Here is a 22,330-nt window from a genome sequence, read left to right on the forward strand (position 1 = left end):
AGCACTTCCAGGTGACCTATAAAAGGGAGCCAGCAACCACCACTCATTGGCCAGAGTCGGGTGGAGGAAGACAAGGTTGTGAGGGAGGAGTGGTGGTGGTGCCAATAAGGAGAAGAGTGTTTGTGATTGTGCTGCACTGGTGGTTACTGGTGCTTGGGACTGTGTTGTGGCTGGGGGGATTACGGGGAAGACGTGCCCTCCAGCTGAAGAGAAATAAAAGTCCTTATATTTTACACGTGCCTCCCATGTCCAATCTGTGTCGGGTCAGGCGCTATATAGTGCCGTTCACATCTGGCGTAGCCGGCAGGATTCCGGTCCGTCTGTTTAGGTCGGAACCTGCAGTAAAATTGGGTAAGGACCCGACACAGTAGCACGAGGCACGTGCACAGCACAGCAGCGCAGAAGGCGCGATCCCGAAGCGCGCACACGCGGTAAGGAAGTTGCGGTTTTGCCCCGAAACCTCAAGGGACGCTGTACTGATGGGGAAGAAACGGTCCGGGAGGACGCAAAAGTCAACTGTCCGCCGCTGCCACAGTGGCCAGCAGCACGGGTTGCAGCAGGAGGTAGGTAGCGGATTGCGGGAATGTTACTCTGCCTTTTTGTCTACCTGCCTCCTAGATGCCGAGGGGCGAGATACCCATTGGTGGCCGGAAGATGGGCTTTCCTGGCGGGTCGGCGGAGTGAGCCCCGGGAGAGCGAGGTCGACCTAAATACCTGCTTCGGCCTCGGAGATCCTGTGGAGGACGGAGGCCCGGACAATCTCCCCAGCACAGTGGCTCCAGTGGAGGAGCAGAAAAGCCTTCCCTTGGCTGGTAAGGGGGTGGGGACGCGTGCCGATTCCCCGTCGAGACAATCGGCGAGACGAGGACGACGAATCTCCACTCCGAACCCGAGAGACACCCGGAGGAGCCCCTGGGCGGAACGCCGGACGGGGGTGGCCCGAAGAAACTGACCTGTGTCAGGCTGCACGGGATGTGGAGGCTATGGTCCTACCCCTGCAGTCCCTTTTTCAGGTGTTCTAGGCCCTGCAAGAGGCGAAGGAAGGGCTGAAGAAGAAGCTTGGCGCGCCAATTGGAGACATCCTGCAGTGGGTGAAGCGGCGCAGGGCTGATTCTTTCAGCCCGACCAACGCAGCAGCACAGGTAAGCGAGGCCTGTTCTGTGGAGGAGGGGGCGGAGGGCTGTGGGCGTCATGATTAACACAGCTTGCCAGGCAACTCCGCCTCCTACAAGAGACGCGGCCACGGAGACTGATACGGAGGAGGTGAGTGAGGGGAGGCAGCTGAATGACAGCAGTTGTCAAACAACTCTCCCACAGCCACCGACGTCAGTCTCGCGGGTTCTCCCATAAGGGGTCTCTGACCGTCAGTGCACCCCAGAGGAAGAGGAGAACTCGTGAAAAGGTGGGGACTCCTAACAGTGCACAGCGCGAGCCTGTTTGCTCAAAGGCAGTGAAGGGCTGCGCTGCGAAGGGGCGGAGACACAGAGAGCGCTCTGCTGAGCTGCTGTCAAGGCAGGGATTCCCAGCCTGCTTCCACACCCGCAGGGTCTGGAGTAAGGGGGAGTGGCGTTGCTACGAATGCGGCCGCTGTGGACACGGTTGGAGGGCTTGTCCCTGGAGGACGTCCAAAGGGCACGGACGTCAGGACAGCCCCTCCCGTCTCCCCATCTTGGAGAAAACCAGCCCTCGCGGGACGTGTCGATAATCCCAACGGGTCTCATCGAAGAGAGGGGCACTGTGACAGGCGCCTGGCGTCCATGCCCAGTCGGGACGCCCCTTCACACTGTATACAGGGGGAGCAGCCATGGACAGTGCAATACCTCCCCCTGGACGCTAGATGGCCGCCACCCTGGGCTGGTGTAGTGACTCAGTTTCCCAAAGGGCTCCCTGGGAATTGTAGTTGGGGGCAGCCCTGTTGGGTCCCGCAGGTACTGCCAGGGGGTACTGTGTTTGGGACTCCTGAGTCCGTGTGGGCAACAGCTTCATCGCACCTGGAAGTGCCGCCGGATCTTGGTGATCAAACACCTGGAGCACTTCCAGGTGACCTATAAAAGGGAGCCAGCAACCACCACTCATTGGCCAGAGTCGGGTGGAGGAAGACAAGGTTGTGAGGGAGGAGTGGTGGTGGTGCCAATAAGGAGAAGAGTGTTTGTGATTGTGCTGCACTGGTGGTTACTGGTGCTTGGGACTGTGTTGTGGCTGGGGGGATTACGGGGAAGACGTGCCCTCCAGCTGAAGAGAAATAAAAGTCCTTTTATTTTACACGTGCCTCCCATGTCCAATCTGTGTCGGGTCAGGCGCTATATAGTGCCGTTCACAGCTATTAACCTTAACTACAAAAAAATCATGAATATTTTCAGCAATTAGGAAGGTACTCACAAAGTAGGAAAATTTTCAAATGCTTCTTAAACACACTGTGGGAGTCAGCTGTTTGGATAAATATGGGTAGCTCATTCCACCAGCAAGGGGCTACACATGAATTGTCTGGATTGAAATTTGATGCCACATGGCAGTGGTAACACTAGACATAATAAATTAGCAGACCTGGATAATAATGAAGCAGCACAGGACCAAATGAGGGCCTCCAAATGAGGTGTTTCGCCACCTTGTAGGCAAGCATGAATGAATTGAACATGCTGTGTGCTATGATAATACAACGCAATGTCACTAAATAAACAAACGATCAGTTAAATAAGAGTTAGGATAAGAAAAAGTATGTTCAGAAAAAAATCACATTGGACACTTGGAATGAGCTAGACATTTGGAATAAACCGCCAACTAGTGTGGTAGACAGTAGAACTTTAGGGACTTTTAAAACTAGACCTGATGTTTTTTTTAGAAAAAGTGAATAGGACTGGCGAGCTCTGTTGGGCTGAATGGCCTGTTTTCGTCTACTGTTCAAATATTCTAGTATAAAATACTAACTGTAAATTAGAGCTAACTCTTAAACTGTACAACAAGCATTTATAAATGAAATACCATTATAATATATGCGATAAAAATACAAAGCATAAACTTACAAGTCCAATGCACTTCTTTAGTATGCTCCACACACTAAAATCACTTCTAGAAAACATAGGTGCAGGCAAGGTAGTCCGCCGTTTCCTAATTCCATTTTCTTGTAACTGTGTGCCATTCTTTCCTTGTGGGTTGTCTTCAATAATAAACTCACTGGATTTGTAATTCAGTTCTCTATTGCCTTCACAAGACTCATCAGATTCTAAGCCTTTTCATAAGAAAAAAAGGAAAACATAAAACCAATTTTTTCAGATATCTCACATCTTATCTGATACAAGACATTATGCATGTGTTTTTTTTATTTGACTATAAAAGAAGCTGTCAAGGGTAACGACAATTTCTATAAGGCAATTAGTGAGTATAATTCATAGGGAATCCTTCAAATAAAATAGTGAACCACAGAGCTTGCCTGTATGAGACTGTGGGAAGCCAGAAGGGGGTGTAACACAGAATAGTACCCAAGGACGGATCTTTCCCAACTGAAAGAATGAAGCAGATGTCAGGGGTGCCTTTTCCATTACTCAAAACGACAGAAAGGCCCCATAAGGACTAGAAAAAGGCCAAAAGGTGGTGACACATAGTTCCTCATAAAAGAAGGCCCATGATACCCATCAATCCAAAGTTAGGGATAAAAATTTCTTGCTATTCTTTAAGGGAATGGACAACTAGGACATAATGCTAAATAAGCCTTACACTACCTGGAGGTTGGTGTATTTAGTAAAAGACAGAGCCCTTAGGTTTTCAGAAGACCTTAATATTTCATATTGGCATTTTATGATTGAATGAGCATGCTTCTTTAACAAAATGCTGAAGCTGAAAAGAGTAATCAAACATTCAATTTTACCTGTGACGGCATCATAGAACTCTTCTTCGCTCATTTTTGTAGATTTAACTATATTTTATATGATTTATTAGTACATCGTTTTCATTCGGTGTTAGATGTTCTTCTTGCAGTTAAGATTTCCAATCCTTATTGTGAAGAATACCTGACAAAACGAAAAGGAAATAAAAAAAAATAATCAGTGAGATTTCATTTATTTACAACAAAAAAGGAATGAGAACAACAGAAGATGCTCAAAAACTGGCAGAGAAAACATTCAGCTTAAAAGATGAATACATTTAAAAGTACACTAAAGCTAAATGAACAACTATAAGGGTGATTTCTAAGAGTCCTATTAATGTCACTCAATAAAACCTGTCAATGATAAGGTCTGAAGAATAACCACTAAAACAGTAGTATACTTGGTGTTCCATCTATCCATTCCTTAATTGTTTGGATATTTTTTAAGTGACTTACAGTATACTGTACATGAAAATTGAAGGTTTATACATGACATTAAATATGTACACACCCACTCAGCTAACGCTACTGAGGAATGTAAACATTCCGGTTTACTGCTTAAGACAGCTGTCATACTAAGACATATTTTCAAATTAAAAATAAAAATGCAGCATAATCTAGCATTTCAATAAAGCAGTTAACTCATTAGTAGACCTATAATTTGAAAAAATGTAAGGGAACACAAAACCTGAAATGGAAAAAATAAAAATCTTGCCACATAAAACAGCAAAACAGTCTAATTCCAAAGTTTGCACGTGTTACAGAAATGTTACAGAAACTTGGAGGGAAAGAAAAAGACACAAATAGTTGGTCATGATGAACATTATGATTTACATTTGTAAGTAATTTATGTGTTGTTTAATACAATAGATGTCAAGAATGTATCACATAGGCAAATTACATTGTAATGCTTGCATAAAATTATGTGTCAAGAAAATACCAGATATTTCAGTTGCAAGATAAATGGTTAAAGGGATAGCCAAACCACTTCATACAATTTGTATTCAATTTCAATGGAAAGGAAATTGTTCAAGGAAAGCTACAATACAATAATGCACATGTAACAGGGGTTATCCTTTGGTAATGTCTTAACTCAATTTTAGAATGAACAGTCTAGGACACACCACCCAATTGCTATTTCATACTGGTTATATAACAGAAAGCAAGTGCATTTTCCACTGGTGGAATATTGTTCTCCAGGTGGGACTAATACTGAGACAGAAGACCACAAGAGGTAGTGTAGGGTTAAATTCAATTTCTGATAAAAATTTTCCGTATGTGACTTTACCTTCACTGTGCTTGTGTCTATTCTACTGTACATCACATATTTCAAGAGGTAATCTATACTAATAAAAGGCAAAGCCCTCAATGACTCACTCACTGACTGACTCACTGACTCATCACTAATTCTCCAACTTCCCGTGTAGGTAGAAGGCTGAAATTTGGCAGGCTACAGCTTACTTACAAAAGTTAAGCAGGTTTCATTTCGAAATTCTACACGTAACGGTCATAACGGTCGATAACGGTCGACAACATTCGCCATGTTGAACTTTCTTATTTATGGCCCCATCTTCACGAAATTTGGTAGGCGGCTTCCCTGCGCTAACCGAAACCAATGTACGTACTTATTTCGGTGGTATGACGCCACTGTCGGCCGCCATATTGAACTTTCCAACGTCACTAATTCTCCAACTTCCCGTGTAGGTAAAAGGCTGAAATTTGGCAGGATCATTCCTTACAGCTTACTTACAAAAGTTAAGCAGGTTTCATTTCGAAATTCTATGCGTAACGGTCATAACGGTCGATAACATCCGCCATGTTGAACTTTATTTATGGCCCCGTCTTCACGAAATTTGGTAGGCGGCTTCCCTGCGCTAACCGAAACCAATGTACATACATATACACGTCCATAGCCTGCAGCTCTGTCACCGTGTGAGGCGGCATTGGGTCCCCCATCCCAACGCCTCCCACGTTGTTGGCCGCCTGCTTATATAGGGCCGTCCATCACTCCGGTCTCTACATTCCCTTCCTTGCTTCACCATGGGATTCATGTCTCCCTGCTGATAACTACAGCCTTTTTATTTAATCCACGGCTTCTCTGCTGTTTTATTGTTCGTTTATTAAGATTATGGTTATGGTGTAGGTATTTTGACTTACTTTACATTGTTCAGGTACCCATTTCCTTTATTGTTCCAACCATACCCCTATTAACATGTCTATCGAGGTGATCACCATCGATCAAAGAACTGTCACTTACCGACTGGTTTCTATGCCCGGAGATGGCAACTACCTTTTCCATTCTCTTTGTTACATATTGCACAGCCATATCAGGCTCACTCTTGATATCCGGAGGAACATTGTATCTTATGTATTGAATGACTGGGACAGATTCAAGGTGTGAACTGATGACGGTACAGGAGATAATTATACTACACAGGAGCACCACAAGAGTGAAATGCTTAAGCCCTTCACCTATGGTTCTGCATGTGAGTTGATGGCTGCCGCTGAATTGTTTGGTTGTCGCTTTCAAGTGTACTGAAATGGCCAAATATTTTACACCTTTGGACAACCGCCAATGCCTCTTAAATATCTTAGATTCACAGGTGACGATTTCAGTAGTGGATACTTTTATGTTTATGAATGTTTAAACTCTCAAAAGCTGGATGTGAAGTTATCGATGAAACCGGTTGTATGCTTACAACGCTTGATAGATGCCGAATGTCACTTTAACACAAGTTCTGAAAATACTGTCGTAATTGAAACAAACAATAAAACTCAAACCAATTATGACAGCAGCAATCCAAGCTGTGAGATTTGAAACAAGATTACTTTTCACATGGCCAACTGTACATTGCATGCTCAAGAGTAAGCTCAGTGCACAGCTTGGTCATACTGCAACCAGAGGGCCGAAATGACAATGTGGTATACAAAGACATCCTTAACAAATGATTATTGGTATATTTTCCCTCAGTTTAAAAAGGTGTAATTTTCTTCTTAATAAAAATTTTAAGGCAGTACTTCGCCGCTGCGAAGCGCATGTATTTTGCTAGTTAATATATAAAAAAAGAGTGGCAGAAAAAAAAAAAATCAAAGGTCTACTTTATGTACATTCAAACAACAATCACCCTGTTGATTTCCAGGGATTTCAATTTCTTTTTCACAAGCACTGGTGAATAATACAGCACTAAAATACTGCTACATGGTACAAGCTTCTCCTTTAGTTTACAAATTATAATGTGTATCTATATGCAATTATTAACACAAATTATTCATAAAGATACACAATGAGAGGTATGAATGTCTTTACACAAGATTTCAGTCTCTCCAGGGGTGGTAAATAATTGTATTTTCTTTCTGCAGATGTTCAGTTGGTCAGAATATAATCAGACATGCCAAGTACCAAAATGTTTTAGTTCTTGTTAGTGCCAATTAAGAAAGCACATTTGCACAGAAGACTACTACTGAGACTGGGAATTATGTGGATTCTGCTACCATCATATGTTTCATTCTTTTCTACTTTGCAAACATGCAAAAACTGTTTTTTGTTTGTTTCCTTTAAATATGGAAATTGATTTGGAGTAAAGGACCATTGGACACTGTATGCTATAGGATTTTCTTCAAGGTTATCTCTAAAACTTTAGGCATAAAAAATATCATATAAATTTGAACAGTATACTCCTCTGGAATATAATAATTCCTCAGTCTAGAGTGTTTTTACAAATGATTGATTATTTTCTGGTAACGTCTTAGTTTGAGTAATTAAGTTAGCACATAAGTGGCTCCAGCACAGCTGTTCTCAAGTCACTGTTGTCACTCTGACACGATCTCCTATAGAAGGAACATGACCGGTCTTTAGACAACTAGGGAACATGTGCAAGCACTTATAAGCCAGCATGTCATCTGGCCTTCAGACAAATCATCTTTACCCAATTCACTCTCCTTCTGATACTCCGGAGTACATTACAATAAATTCACTGTTTATATCTGAAGAATACACCTACCTTGGCCATATATGCCTTGCAAAAATTGCACAAAGAAATCCAGCCCCAAAGCCTCTTTGAATTTTCCTCTCAGTGTTTTTAAGACAGCCACTAACTTGTTAAGGTACAAACAATATTCTGTTACTATTTCATTGTTTATATGTAGATGTCATTTTATTAATAAAAATACATTTCTGTAATCACTGACACAAGTGTATCAGGAACAATAACTATGCTGCTGTTCTTTTTACTCAGAAAAGTTTCACAAGCATTTCAAGTAAAGGGAATGAGCTACCATCAAGGAAATGTACAGCCAATGGTTGTTCTTTGGTAAGTAAAGCGGTTAATGAAAAGGGCCAATGGGGACTGAAACATCTTAAGCACAGTAACAGACAGGCTACACTTAGACAACTGACAGTTTACAAGAAGCCTGTCAGAAATACACACTAGTAGCAATAGGTATTCAACATAAAATATGTCTGGAAAACACAGGATAAGACGGTTACGATGGAACAACCAAAATGGACCAAAAATTAGACGATAAAGCCATTCTTCTCAATTTCAGTGCAGTCAGCTGTGACTCTTAAGATGACCCCAAAATGAAAACAGACTTTTCAGGCCCATAAATGTGACACTAAGATAATTTTTCAGCTCTTTCACCATTATTTCTCACATGTGAAAGCATGAGGGTGTTGTGTACTTTTCCTGGTGAGTTAAGTACTGTTTCAGTGATTATGAATTATTTATTATTGCATCACTAGTGCTGGGTGGTTTATTAACTTTTGTCCTTGCATCTACTGATGTCACAGATATTGGTCATGGATGACAAGAGTTTTCTTGTATATGCTATGAGAAGGAAAAAAAAATATTTTGAAACCTATGTTTTTCAATAGAAAACCAACAGTGTTTCCTTTGGAATAACTGTATTATAATAAACTGATGCAGCGTTCTAGTTTTTGGGAATAAAACATAGCTCATAATATAATTATTATATTTTATATAAAACTCAAAGAACCTTTAGTTAAGTAGTTAGTGAGTTTTATAGGAGGCAATTCAGCAAGCAACAAGACAAAATGAACCACTGTTTATGCAAGGGCTCATTTATACATCACGCTCAGAACGCGTATGTGCACGCATCATGGCTGCAAAGCGTTCCCAGCGTACATTTCAGGCATCCTCGGAGCATGTCCTCAGAAATTAATGTGACGTGTGCGCGAGTTGCAGTACCAGCAAAAAGTCGGGGGCAGTGTGATTAAGCATTCGTAGTGCTTTTATATTCAAGCGTTGCATATTCCCCATCATAATGACATGATACATTTTAAAGGTCTCAGATAACATCTTCTGTGTCGTCATATTTTTTTTTTTTGCACCTTCACAACAGCATCAGAACATATGGCAGCATATTTGAGCCACAGAGAAAAAAAAATTAAGGACAAAGTGAAAAGGTCTACTTTGTGATTAAAGTGGAAATGTCGGCTTTAATCTCGAAATGTCCACTTTAACCTCATAGTTTACTTTGTCATTAAAGTAGACGTCATCTTTAAACTGACCCATTTGTTAATTGCTATGTGCTTCTGGGGCTTCTCCCTGAACTGATAGCAGCAATCACCACACAGAACACATTACATTTATGATATTCCAGCACTGCACATTTAGAATCCTTAAGATTTATTCTTGATATCACTTTCATGATGAAATATATTTAAGTATGTATGTTACATTTTACAGAGAAGTTGTTAACTTCATTTAAATAATGAATACTGATAATAATTACACATGTTGGGCCGGCATAGTGTGCCTCGCAAGAAGTCACGTTCCTTGTGCTCCCTGCATGCAGTTTGCATGTTTTCCTGGTGGGTTTCCACAGCATGCTCCAGTTTCCTTCCAAAAACATGAAGGTTTGGGGATTCGGAGACACTAAAATGACACTAGTGTATGTGTGAGCTTGTGTTCACAGTGCGATTAGCGGATGCCCCGTCCAGGGATTGTTTCTGTCTCATGCCTGATGCTTTAATCATTAAACAACCTTTTCAGAGATATTGCGACAAGGTGCCTTCAGAATTTAATGGGTGTTGCCACTCTACAAAGACAAAAGGCAGAAGGTAGCATAGCTCTACCTAACTTGCAGTTTTATTACTGGGCAGCAAACATACAAGCTATAAAAACCTGGACACAAATAGATGAACATAAACAGGCCTCAGTCAAATACTAACGTAAAATTCCATTTGTTGTATGTTGGATTACTTTATTATATAGTCTAGTGTTTGTTTACTGATAGACAAAGACAATGAAAGGACAAATTAATCAATAATTTATTTGTAACAGGATTATTTATTTATAAAATAACACACCACAGATCCTCAAGAAACAATAGCAAAATCATAGTGACAGAAATTGACAGACCTTTTTTATTTATAAGAAAATGCGTTTTAGATATTTTTGATAATTTTATGATAATTTCTAAATATGATCCAACATACAACAAATGGAATTTTACGTTAGTATTTGACCGAGGTACTGAGCCAGTAAGTGGTCACGTGACAAAAGAAAGAACGACTCGAAAGACTTTAGGAATAAACTAATCAATTCTCTTTCCGGCTTAGACTGCATAGGTTAAACTTATGGAGCTGTGATGTGATGAACGAATGACTCATACCCGAAGACTGTAGAGATGAACTAATCAATTCTTTATCCAGCTCAGACTTCCTTGGTTAGCTAATTGGGCTGTCACGTGATGAATGAACGACTCAAACCCGAAAACTTGTCAGATCAGAAGCGAGGTGAGTGAATCATAGACTAAAGACCCAGGTAAACAATGAATTAATATTTTCTGTTTCTTATAGTATTATAGTTTTGTCTTGTTTGTAGTGTGATCAACATTTGTGTAAGCAGTAGATGTGTTAACATTTTAATTATATTTTGCTAAAATGAATGAAATGACTTGGAAAAAAAGATTCGTTCATTTTGCTGAACGAGACTCAAAGGTCCGAGTTGGTAAAATGATCCGAACTTCCCATCACTAGTCCGCAATAGAACTAAAATCCTGCAGTACTTCTTTATATTCCCTGCTCTGTGCCCCAATAAATGCAAGTTATCGGCAATAGATTAATACTGTAACCCAATTGTACTTCACTCACTCAGAATATGGAACAAATGTAGAAAGCATTTTAAGATGGAGAAGCTTTTATCTGTGGCACCTCTGCAAAAGAACCACCTCTTTTAACCTTCACAAACATATGCAGTTTTTAATATCTGGAAAAAATTTGGGATTAACTTGCTTAGAGATATTTATATAGACAACGTCTTTGCATCCTATAAACAATTACATTCCAAATTTAACATTCCAGCTACAAATTTCTTTCACTATCTTCAAATTAGGAACTTTGTTAAACAGAACCTTCCTGATTTTCCTCATCTTGCACCGTCGACCCTGACTCAGACACCATCTCTGCAATATATAAAATTATTTTACAGTTCCTCCCTTCCAAAGATCCAAGAGGACACTGGGAAAAAGATCTCTCAATTAATATATCAGAAAAGTAGTGGAAAATAGCAATGCAGAGAATTCACTCGAGCACCATATGCGTAAAAAAATGAAATTACTCAACTCAAAATTATATATCAAGCACATCTGTCTCGCCTAAAACTCTCCAAAATGTTTCCTAGGCAAGATCCAACCTGTGAACGCTGCAATCAAGTTCCAGCCTCACTGTGTCACATGTTTTGGGCCTGCACCAAATTAACATCATTCTGGACCAAAATTTTTAAGTGCCTTTCAGACAGCCTTGGTGTCACAATCCCTCCTAACCCATTAACAGCTGTGTTTGGGGTTCTTCCAGAGGGGTTTAAAGTGGAGAAGGACAAACAAACTGTGATTGCATTCACTACACTTTTGGCACGCAGACTTATTTTGCTAAACTGGAAGAATCCTAACTCTCCTCTTTTAAGTCAGTGGGGAAACCAATATTTTATCCATCCATTTTCCAACCCGCTGAATCCGAATACAGGGTCACAGGGGTCTGCAGGAGCCAATCCCAGCCAACACAGGGCACAAGGCAGGAACCAATCCAGGGCAGGGTGCCAACCCACCGCAGGACACACACAAACACACCCACACACCAAGCACACACTAGGGCCAATTTAGAATCGCCAATCCACCTAACCTGCATGTCTTTGGATTGTGGGAGGAAACCCACGCAGACACGGGGAGAACATGCAAACTCCACGCAGGGAGGACCCGGGAAGCGAACCGGGTCTCCTAACTGCGAGGCAGCAGCGCTACCACTGCGCCACCGTGCCGCCCTTCCAATATTTTATACTATTTGAAATTGGAAAAAATCAAATACTCAGTTAGAGGATCTGTACAGATTTTTTTCAAAACATGGCAGGATCTAATCAATAATATTTTAGAATAAGCTCTTAAAGCACAGAGGAAGCAATTATTTCTGCATTTCTTTTTCTTCTCCATTCATCTCTATTGGCTTATCAAACTCATCAATTTAGGTATGTTTACAAGCCTTAAGTTTTACTCCGTTGGCCATGCACTCTCTCTCAGGGCTAGGGGTCGACTTGTTCTCAATCCTACTTTTTGTAAAAATTGATTGATTTGTATGGAATGATTGTAATAAATTTAAAAAAAAAAATAAAAAAATAAAAAAATTTAATGGGCGTTTCAGGCAATTCACAACACAGCGAATCCGCACCTGTTCTCACCATGTTGATATCTTGCACTGCCACCTGGTGGAATCTTCCAGATTTACGTAAAGTATGATTGCAAGTATGAACAGTACAATGCTTGCGTAGCAGTAGTGTCCACTGGAGCACAAGTCGCGTCGTGTGAAGTATAAACCTGGCCTAACTAAACAAACATTTACTTTGGGTGAAAATCAGATGAATTTTTCTGTGTTGCCTTTCACAATGAAATAACCTTTGAATATTTACATATAAACACATCCTTTTCCAGTCCAGACAAACTGTAGAATTACCATTTTCTTAACATTCATGTTATGGTAAAGCAAGTTTATTCTTTATATAAGGCAGAATTGTCTATACTAATGCTTTTTATAGTCTGTTGAATTGTTTTGTTATTAACCTACAGTTTAATTCAAATGTGCCAAAAAGGATAATATGTAGAACAAGTAGTATTATCATAATAATGCAAGTCCCCAAATCACCGCACTAGTTTACAGTAACTTTTACAGACCATTTTAAATCCCTTCTTCAGCAATAGAAAAATGCAAATTTCATAATCCCAAATGTTACCTTACAGAACTTATTAATAGTTAAATTGAGGATTGCAGTCTATCAGGACAACATAATACCCGACTTAAGTGTCCTAAAGTGATGTTTGACCTCCCCTGCATTTTGATAATGGTATCCTTTCTCACCTTGGGAAAAGTATGCATTACGATCCTCAATAATAATCCTGATGTTAGATCTTCTGTCATATTCCACAAAATTATTAAATAAACTTAAGTGATTTGAAACGTGTTTTTCTTGTCAGTCTTTGTGAAGGAGGCAAATATCTGTACAGTACAAATTATATGTAGCCAGCAGACTTTATTTTTATACTGTTGACACCTGTTCAGTACTTTTATTTGGATAACCAGGCCTCTAATAGTACTGAAGAATAGAATTGACCATTTTACACATTTTACATATATATTCTCTTGATCTTTTCCATAAGAAGGTGACACAGTTTTCAGCAGTGACTACAGCTTTTTTGGATCATTGTGCTTTGAGATGTTTTGTAGGTTATGACATAATATTGACATACAAAAACTGTTTCAAAGAAAATCAGAATCTCATTGAAATTACAGCGAACACTACCCACACCTGAAGAAAATAACATCTGTTTTGGTAGCTAATGCTTTTATTGATTTCTTTGATTACCATAAAATGCCTAAATTTACATATCAACATTATTATTTACTCAGATTGGTAACTCTACAAAAAAAAACTTGGACTCATACAAATGGATTTAAAAATATAGCCATTATGGCTACCTATCTCTAGCTATGATTTACAATAGAAAAACTCAGCATAATTATTTTTATAATACTGTCATTAAATATCTTATTAATATCTATCTTTTCTGTACCTTTAGTTTAGACATAAAAAACACATTATTTACATTACATTTAATTCTTTACAATTATCATGGCTCTTAATTGTAATCACATATCATAAAATATATATAAAATAATGCAATACAGCAGACATTTTAAGTAAATTGGATTCAAGCCAGCATGCAAAAGTAAAAAAAAAAAGAAAACACTTTCACCATGTACATCACCTGACATAATGGAGATGCTCAAAATCAACCTAAGAATAAAATTCCACCAGAGGTGATATTTATAACCATATAAATATGCAAAGAGGAAATCAATTTCATTTGTATTTCACAGTATTATTCAGCAGCAAATGAACATAACAAAGCATAAACAATTCAGCTTTTTGAATGCCATTAATAGTAATCTGATTCCTGATGCTCAGGTGCTTGAATGGCTTCCTAGCATCTCTCAGCTAACAGGAAACCCAGCAATTTAATTGGTACAAACAAGACAAATGTATATTTGAGAAATAATAAATAACAGTGTAAAAAAATCCAGTAATACTAAAAGATTTTTTTTACAACTAGACAAAAATTTCCACAAATAATATTTAGGGGGTGGACGGTTGGATGGGGAAGGGGGACACACTTAACTCTCCCATGAGGAGCACCTTTGATAAACGCATCTGTTGCTACATTCATCAGAATGTTTTGCCCTTGTCCTGGTAACAAATAACCTAGCCAAACTATCAAGACTTGGGATGCCTTAAAAACAAGTCTTGCAGTAAACTATGAATAGACGTAGTTGTTATTTAACTCCTTATTTTTCCTCTAGGCATAAAAGAAGGTACAATGGTAATTTTCTATTAGACCTATTCAAAACAATACAAGCCTGCGCTAAGATACAATTCTTATCAATCACATTGCCTCTGGCAATATAATACAATATTTCATGAATAGCAGTTTGGTAATTTTTCAAACTTATACTGTAGTTTGAGAAGCGACCTGAAAATATAGTCTTTAACAATGAAGATAAAACTGAGCAGTTGATAAGGAAAATTACATTTTCATTACACAACTGATGAAATTCTACACAAGCATGATGTTGCACAAGAGAAACATCTGAACAAGTATAATTACTTATTATATTGGTCTTTGAATAACAAAATACATCAAAGATACCCCTTGATATCTAAGAGTAGCCTTCTGACACTGACTGGAAATAATACTGTTTATATTGAAAACATGGAAAAAAAAACATACTGGTAGCCTTCCTTTTCCTTTATTCTGTTGCCAAATTGAAAAATACATTAATAATAAATTGCCTTACTCTCATTTTACTGCAACAGTTCAGCATAATAAAAGAGCTATCTCATCACTCTGGCACTATAAATACTCAACTACAATGAAAGTGACGAAAACTAATATGCTGTAAACATAATATATTGAAAGGTTTGGACACAAATAAAACATCATAAAATGGATGGATGTATGTTCAGTTCAATTCTATGTATTTTCATATTTTACTTTTCCCTCAAAAGGGTCATTAATGACAAACAGAAAAAGAAGAAGAGTAAGAAAAGTATATAAACATGAAAAAAACATTTTATTTCCACATGTAATTTGTTTTTAATCTATTGAAAACAACTAACAACTAATATATGAAACAGAATATGTGGACAGTTAGCACTGATGGGACTGGAAATTAAACTCTAGTTAACAAATATTGCTGGAAAAATATACACTACTGTAGAGTTCATTGAAAAGTTTCATGGAAGAAAGAAAAGGAAGAGTCTCTATCAGTTTAATACTGACACAGCCAAGAAAATGAGGGAAAACTTAAGGAGGATTAAAAACATTTTCTTAAACAGAAAAGAGATTATCATTTGTTTATTGCCAAGCCAAATACAACAAAGCAAATCCAGCTGAATTCTAATTTTACATTTTTTCCCCCCACTTCAAAATATTTAATGTACTTTGAGGAGATCCCATATGAAATATCAAAGATTATCCTTTAGTCCATTAGAATATCCACATGAAAAAGCCAGATATAAAACTAAAATAAAAATTAAACATTTCATTTCCCTTACATATAAAGCTTTTCTTTGGAGTATCTTTTCTGCAGTATATTAAATAACAAATATTCAAAAATTAAATAGTTTTTTTTTTTTTTGTGGACGAAAAAATACTAAATAGTCCAGTGCAAATTCTTATAAAACAAAAAACTTATTTAAGCCTACTAATCTACTAGACCTTTGTGCTTTATTTAGCTGAAGAAAGGTCATGAAATCCTATACTATCTCGGGTAGCACAGAAAATGATTTCCTTTTCCAAAGTAAAACATGAATAATTTATCTATTACTTTTAGTAAATTAAATTATGTAGAATACTTACCATGCATTTCCTTGAAAAATGGATTTAAAAATTAAATATTTCATTCTGGTCTGCTTTAATGAAACCCAATCGTTCCCAAACCTCTTTTACTTCTTTCTATAGTGACACATTCAACAGGCGGTCTATTTGAATGGAATCCTGTTTGACTTGTCGAGTCACCTTAAAAGCTTTGAGTGCCGGGACAGGTATTGGCCACACCCAGAACTCTTATGTACCAGAACCTGCTTAATGAGTACATACATCTATACATTTTAATAAATCTTAGTAATGCCAACACCACATAGTAACTACCATTACTAATACATTTTTGAACCTAGTTTCAAGAGACAGGAAATCAAAATTTATTCCTAAAAATATTTATGCTGATATGCTTGAAATACATCTGTAGTAGTGCTGAGATTGTGTTGCTATTTAAATTATTACTTCAACATTACTTTCAAAACTTCTGTATCTGCCCAGATTATTGATTAATGAAATATGAGCTATACAAAGTTGTGCCTTCGTAGAGATGGGATTGAATATATTATTGACAAAATAATTGCTTGTTAAAGAGGAAAGTTTTCTAAGCTGGAAAGACAAGAACCAGTCTGGTAACTGAAAGATTCTTATTTGCACCTTTTGTGTGCAGTGTACTCACTCTACCTGCTCTTTTCTAAAATAGCAATTTGTTTATATTTGCTGTGCTGCTTTCACACTTGGTATGCTCTAGGTTAAAAGTTTTATGTTTATCAATCCTAATATTTTCATTGCTTTCTATTAAAGTAATTTTCTTTACATAAATTATGAGTAAAATAATTTAAAAACAGTGAATACTCTTTGGCCTCCTAATACATTTTGTTTTTGTTCCACACCTCCAGAGTCCTTGTGTTAAATAAATTGCTTGGGTGGAGTTTACACATTCTGCCGGAATCTACAGATGTATGCGCCATGTTGAGGGCTTGTTCCTGTCTTACACTCAATGCTACCAGGTAACGCACTGGCTCCCTGTGTCCCTGACCTGAATATGTAGAAGATAGAAGATGGATGGAAATTATATATAGTTTATGTGATCTTCTGATTCCTTAAATATGTACCACACACGGGCTATTACAGAGTTCAAAAGTTTAAGACTAAGAAACTATCAAAAAAAAAACAAAAAAAAAAAAGCACTTTCTATAATTATGTCATACACTTTTGGAAGGGGGGGGGGTTCAAAACAGCTACACAAAAAATTGCTTAATAAATTAGAGTGTATTATATATATATATATATATATATATATATATATATATATATATATATATATATATATATATATATATATATATATATACCCTAGCTTAAACACTGGAAAACATCTCACACACACACAAAAATGAATATTTTACAAAACTTGGCTGCTATAAATCCAGGTTTCTCATCAAAGACTGACAGCCATGCAGAGAAAGGTAGAAGACGCTAGACTTTGATTTAAAAAGCAGACATATCGCTCAAATTTCTAAATATATGTCTATTGATTTTCATTGATGTACTTCACAGACAAAGAACAGCTTATTACAAGAGGAACAGACCACACAAAGTGGTCCTACACCTGTTTACAGGACCATGTTACTAGAAGGTAAACCAATGTGTACTAAAGGGAAGCTGCAAATGTCCATTTAAAGGACAAAGATCTTCAATTTCCAGAAAAAAAAGAAAGTATTTAGAGAAAACAAGTAAATAAACAAACACAAAGCGCAACATTTAACTTATTATCCAGTCTACTTTTACATCTAACAGAAAAGAAGCATGACTTAAAGTCACTAAACAATGTGTTTAATCACTAACTTCTTAATCTGGAAGCGAGAATTTTAAAGGATGAAGTTTCTTGTCTCAGTCCATCTTACACACATGAAGAAGTTTACACACAAATAAAATGACAGTAGAAACACTTCATTCTGCTCTGTTTGATGTGTTGTCATTTCATACAAGAAGATTTTCAAATTGCTTGTTTAATGGTAGCAGAGAATCTACTAAAACTATTTGTTCCAGTCCATTTTGTAGATGCATCCTGTCACAAGTTCACTTTACACTATGGAAGTGGAAGTGCAAGAAAGCTGATGTTTTGTACTTTAGTATTTTTATAATCTGCAACAGTATCAATATAGTGGGGTTTCTGAATGTGTGTTTGACTCAGAATTGAAGAAACAGTTTCTCTGGTGAATCAAAGTAGGACATGCTCTTTGGCCCAGAGGGCAACTTTGTTGCTTTACTCTCCGCAGGTTATACTACAGCTACATAAACATCTAATTTATTTGCTAGTGTAATGACCACAGGAACAAAATTAGACTTTGAACATGCACTCCACTTTTCTAACTGAAAAAAGAGATATAACACACATATCATGCAAATGTTCTGTTTGGATGTGATAACTGTGTCTCCTGTAAAGTATTAAAGAATACAATTCACTTAGCTTCAACATGTGGTGTTTTTCATGTCTGTGAAAGTATAATTTGCTTAGTTTTTTACTAGCAGTTTGTTAAGTTTTTAATATGTTACTAGTATCTTTCAATGAGGTTTGCTAAATAGGATCTGACATACAGCATTAACCATGGATGTAATTTTTATTTAGTACCAGAGTTACATTAGATATCCTCTTCTTCAAAATCTAGAGGAATTGTAATTTTTGTTCATAGAGTCTGTTTTTTGGCTTATTTAACAACAACTTGCTATTATGGATAAGATGTTCAGTTATTATTGCTTATAACATGAAGTAATATTACCATAGTAATTTACTTTTGCTAAAGAAATGTAAACTAAGCTGATCATATCACAAATCTTAACAAATAATGGCACAACATTTCTGTTGTATTATTTGATGCATACTTGAAAAAAACAGCTTGAATTTCTCCAAAAACAGTTTAAGCAATATAGACTACGGATTCCTGAAGTGATAACCTGGTATGCTTGTCTATCATTCTGACTTTTGAAGTGGTCTTGGTTACAAAAGTGGAAACTCTACCAGTGAAAATTTACATAGTAATTCTAACTGCATGTATGCATTAAATGTAAATGAACCCTAATGCACTGAATTACCTATAGAGATATTAAAATCCTGATAGAAAGCTAGAAAGAATTAGTTTCTAGTAAAATTCGTCCAATTTATTTGTATAATGTAAGTTGTATTCATAGTATAATTTCACATCCATTTTCATTGTAACAAATAGTAAGCTTGATGCTTTAGGTCTCATTAGCTTGTACATAATTGTAAATGTTAAAGCAAAATCCTGGTGATCATTGAACATAAACAAAATCAATTTCTGATTTTGTTGTCGTATTGCTGCTGTCATATTTGTCATTATTAATTCATTTTCTGAACTTGCCTAATGTAAATGAATGTCGGGATGGTTACAGTCAAACCACTATGGTTTCCTACTGCCAATGTATTAAGGGGCACAGACACAGGGCAATCAGCTTTAACAACTCCAGAACTGTGTCACATTATTATTTACCATTAAAGTACACACAATATTTCAACATCAAGCAGGATGGGCCTTAATGCACAAAGGAAGTGAAGGAAGTGAAGAAACAAGTATATGGACAGGCAGACAGAAACACGGACATATACTGTATGAGAATATTTCAGGCTCATGCCTCCGTTAAGATTCTTTCTTGTTAACCCAGTCCTATAGAGAACGAGCTTAGAAAGTCAGGGTGCATGGATCATTAAACATTAAAGCATCTTTACAAATATATATTACTACATTTTCCTTTTTAGATATTGAATTTTTCACTTACAGTAACATTATTCAGCATCTTTGAGTGGCATGTAATGTTCATAAATAAAATTATTACATTAATTCACTTTATAACATGACAAAGCTCCAATAAATTTACTTTTGAGGGAAAACATTATTATTAATGCAAATTAATTAAGAAACACTGCACTGGAAATTTGATTTTTTTTAGCCTTCTGGAATATGGAAATATGCCAGACTAACAATCTCAAAAAATTCTAAAACCTGTAAACTGATGAGAGAGTTTTTTTGTAAGTTGATACATTTGCTTAATACATAACTGGTGGTTGGTTTTGTACATTACTGATGCCGTTTAGTATTTAAATGAGCCCATATTTTGTGAAAAGCACTTTATAGGAATAAAATTAATTTAAGAAAAATCGAGTCCAAACGCCCGTTTCACTGTTGACTGATTTTAACATAACTTTTGCTTAAGACATCATGTATACATGTATTCCTAATAAATGTTAGAATTTGCTTAAACAGCCTTCACCTTATAGTGACGTTTACGAGAACAGTATAATTTAAAGTGTTCCCAACGGTTTTTAAAACACTGTTTCATGTTAGTTATTGATTGACATGACAGATGGCACACAACGAATCAACCATATTTTGTAAAAATAAAAAACTAAACTAAATATACGCGTTTGTACCTCAATGCTTAAACTGGTCTGCATATTTGAATTTTTCCCTTGTTAAACTGGCCGAGGACTCCTGTCAAAGTATGCCTCAATATGACAAAGGTAAGTATGCTAACCCACCCACAGGCAAAACCCTTAGAAGAATTGCATAACAATTGCAGACTCCGCATTCCATTTAAATATGACTTGCACTTATTGTATCTGTGGCTGTATCAGCAGGAAGAAAAAAAAACTAAACTTTTGTAAGCTAGTGAACATTTCCCAAAAGGGCAAATTGTAAAACCAAATACTCAAAATGTACAGCCACCTGCTATTTTACACTATTTCTGTATTGCATTATGCATCTCTAAAAAAAAAAAAACTGTCAGGAAAAATCATGTCCCATTAAAATTCAATTCAGTGTGCTAAAAACACAATGACTGTCTACTTACATAAAGCGATGTCATGCTAAATTAGTACAAAAATCCAAGTAGGATATAGTAATAAATCACCCAATCAAAAGGGTACAACTACAATTGAAACAAATGATAGTGAAGGCAAAAACAAATTCCAAAACTAGTTCTCATTTAATAAGAACACATAACGCGAGACGTCGCAACGATTTCTATCAGCGGCGTTAAAAATCGTGTACTTCGCAAAATCCAGTTTAATTCAAACATAAAATTTAATTTGCAATATAACATTCCCTAAACCGAACTCTCCTTCCTAGTTTCTACATAAGACTATTGTTCGTTCAGATTTGAGTTTCGATGCATCAAATTAACGTTAAACAAGATCAAGTCTGATTTATAATTAGATGAAACAGTATTTTACGATCTATGTCAAATATCACGTTTCAATACATATTCTCGGTTTTCGATTACATCCCATTAATTTACAGAATCTTGTTTGTCTAAGTGTGAGTATGTTTTGGATGGGAGATTGCCCCAGCTAAACTAAACTAAACCAAATACTAGTAACGAATTAAGTTTTAACTTTCTGGAATAAAAAAGACATACAAAATATTTGTTTTTCACATGATTGCAACGCAAGCACAGGGGCCAATACTAGGACATTCAAGGGCCTCGAGTGGCACAGCAGATGTCCTCCCGATACTTTAAAATAACCGTCTGAATAACAGAATGAAATTTACAGTTGTTCGATGTACCTTCTTTAGTCTCGCTTCCCTTCGCTCCCCGGTTACATCCAGGTAAGACGAGCGCAATAACCTGAATACAGCCTGACACAGAGGCGGAAGTACAGGGAAGGGCGGAATGAGTGGCAGAGTCACTGGCCTCTAGCAGATGCTTCAAAAGCCGCCTGACGCGTCACAAAAGGCAAAGAAGGCGGGACCTATAAAATACCGCGCGGCCGATCCAATCGGATTTCGGCAAACGAGGTAAGACCTAAAATATAAGGCACGAAAAATCCAATCAGGTACTGAGACGCGGAGACCAGCTTCCCCAAAGAGGTGGGAATAGTGTTTGTTGTTGTGCAAGTGTGCACTCTGAGGATGTCAGATTTGCGATTAAGAAGCTTGGCCCGGTAAAGTGTAAGGTGTCAGTCGTTGCAAGGGTTTTCCTAAATACAGTATACCAATTTTCATGATATTACAATAGGATGACTTTTAAAAGTAGATTTATTTTTCTTAACTGTATTTCAAATCATTT

The 22,330-nt window shown here is 37.3% G+C and overlaps 1 protein-coding gene across 2 annotated transcripts in view; it reads right to left on the reverse strand.

The window, feature by feature from the left end:
- Positions 1-21,940, reverse strand: part of osbpl2b (oxysterol binding protein-like 2b) — a 49,630-nt gene extending 27,690 nt beyond the window's left edge. Inside the window, exons 1-3 of one of the 2 annotated variants that reach the window (XM_039734626.1) lie at positions 21,829-21,940; positions 3,863-4,004; positions 3,021-3,226 (exon numbers count right to left, since the gene is read on the reverse strand). In XM_039734626.1, the coding sequence (XP_039590560.1) occupies positions 3,021-3,226; positions 3,863-3,896 (240 nt within the window). In that variant the 5' untranslated portion in view covers positions 3,897-4,004; positions 21,829-21,940. Of the gene's footprint in view, positions 1-3,020; positions 3,227-3,862; positions 4,005-16,285; positions 16,306-21,828 lie in introns of those variants that run through there. The other variant, XM_039734627.1, reaches the window with a different exon arrangement.
- Positions 21,941-22,330: the final 390 nt, after the last annotated feature.

Source organism: Polypterus senegalus, chromosome 14 (assembly GCF_016835505.1).
Source record: "Polypterus senegalus isolate Bchr_013 chromosome 14, ASM1683550v1, whole genome shotgun sequence".
Taxonomy (NCBI): Eukaryota; Metazoa; Chordata; class Cladistia; order Polypteriformes; family Polypteridae; genus Polypterus; species Polypterus senegalus.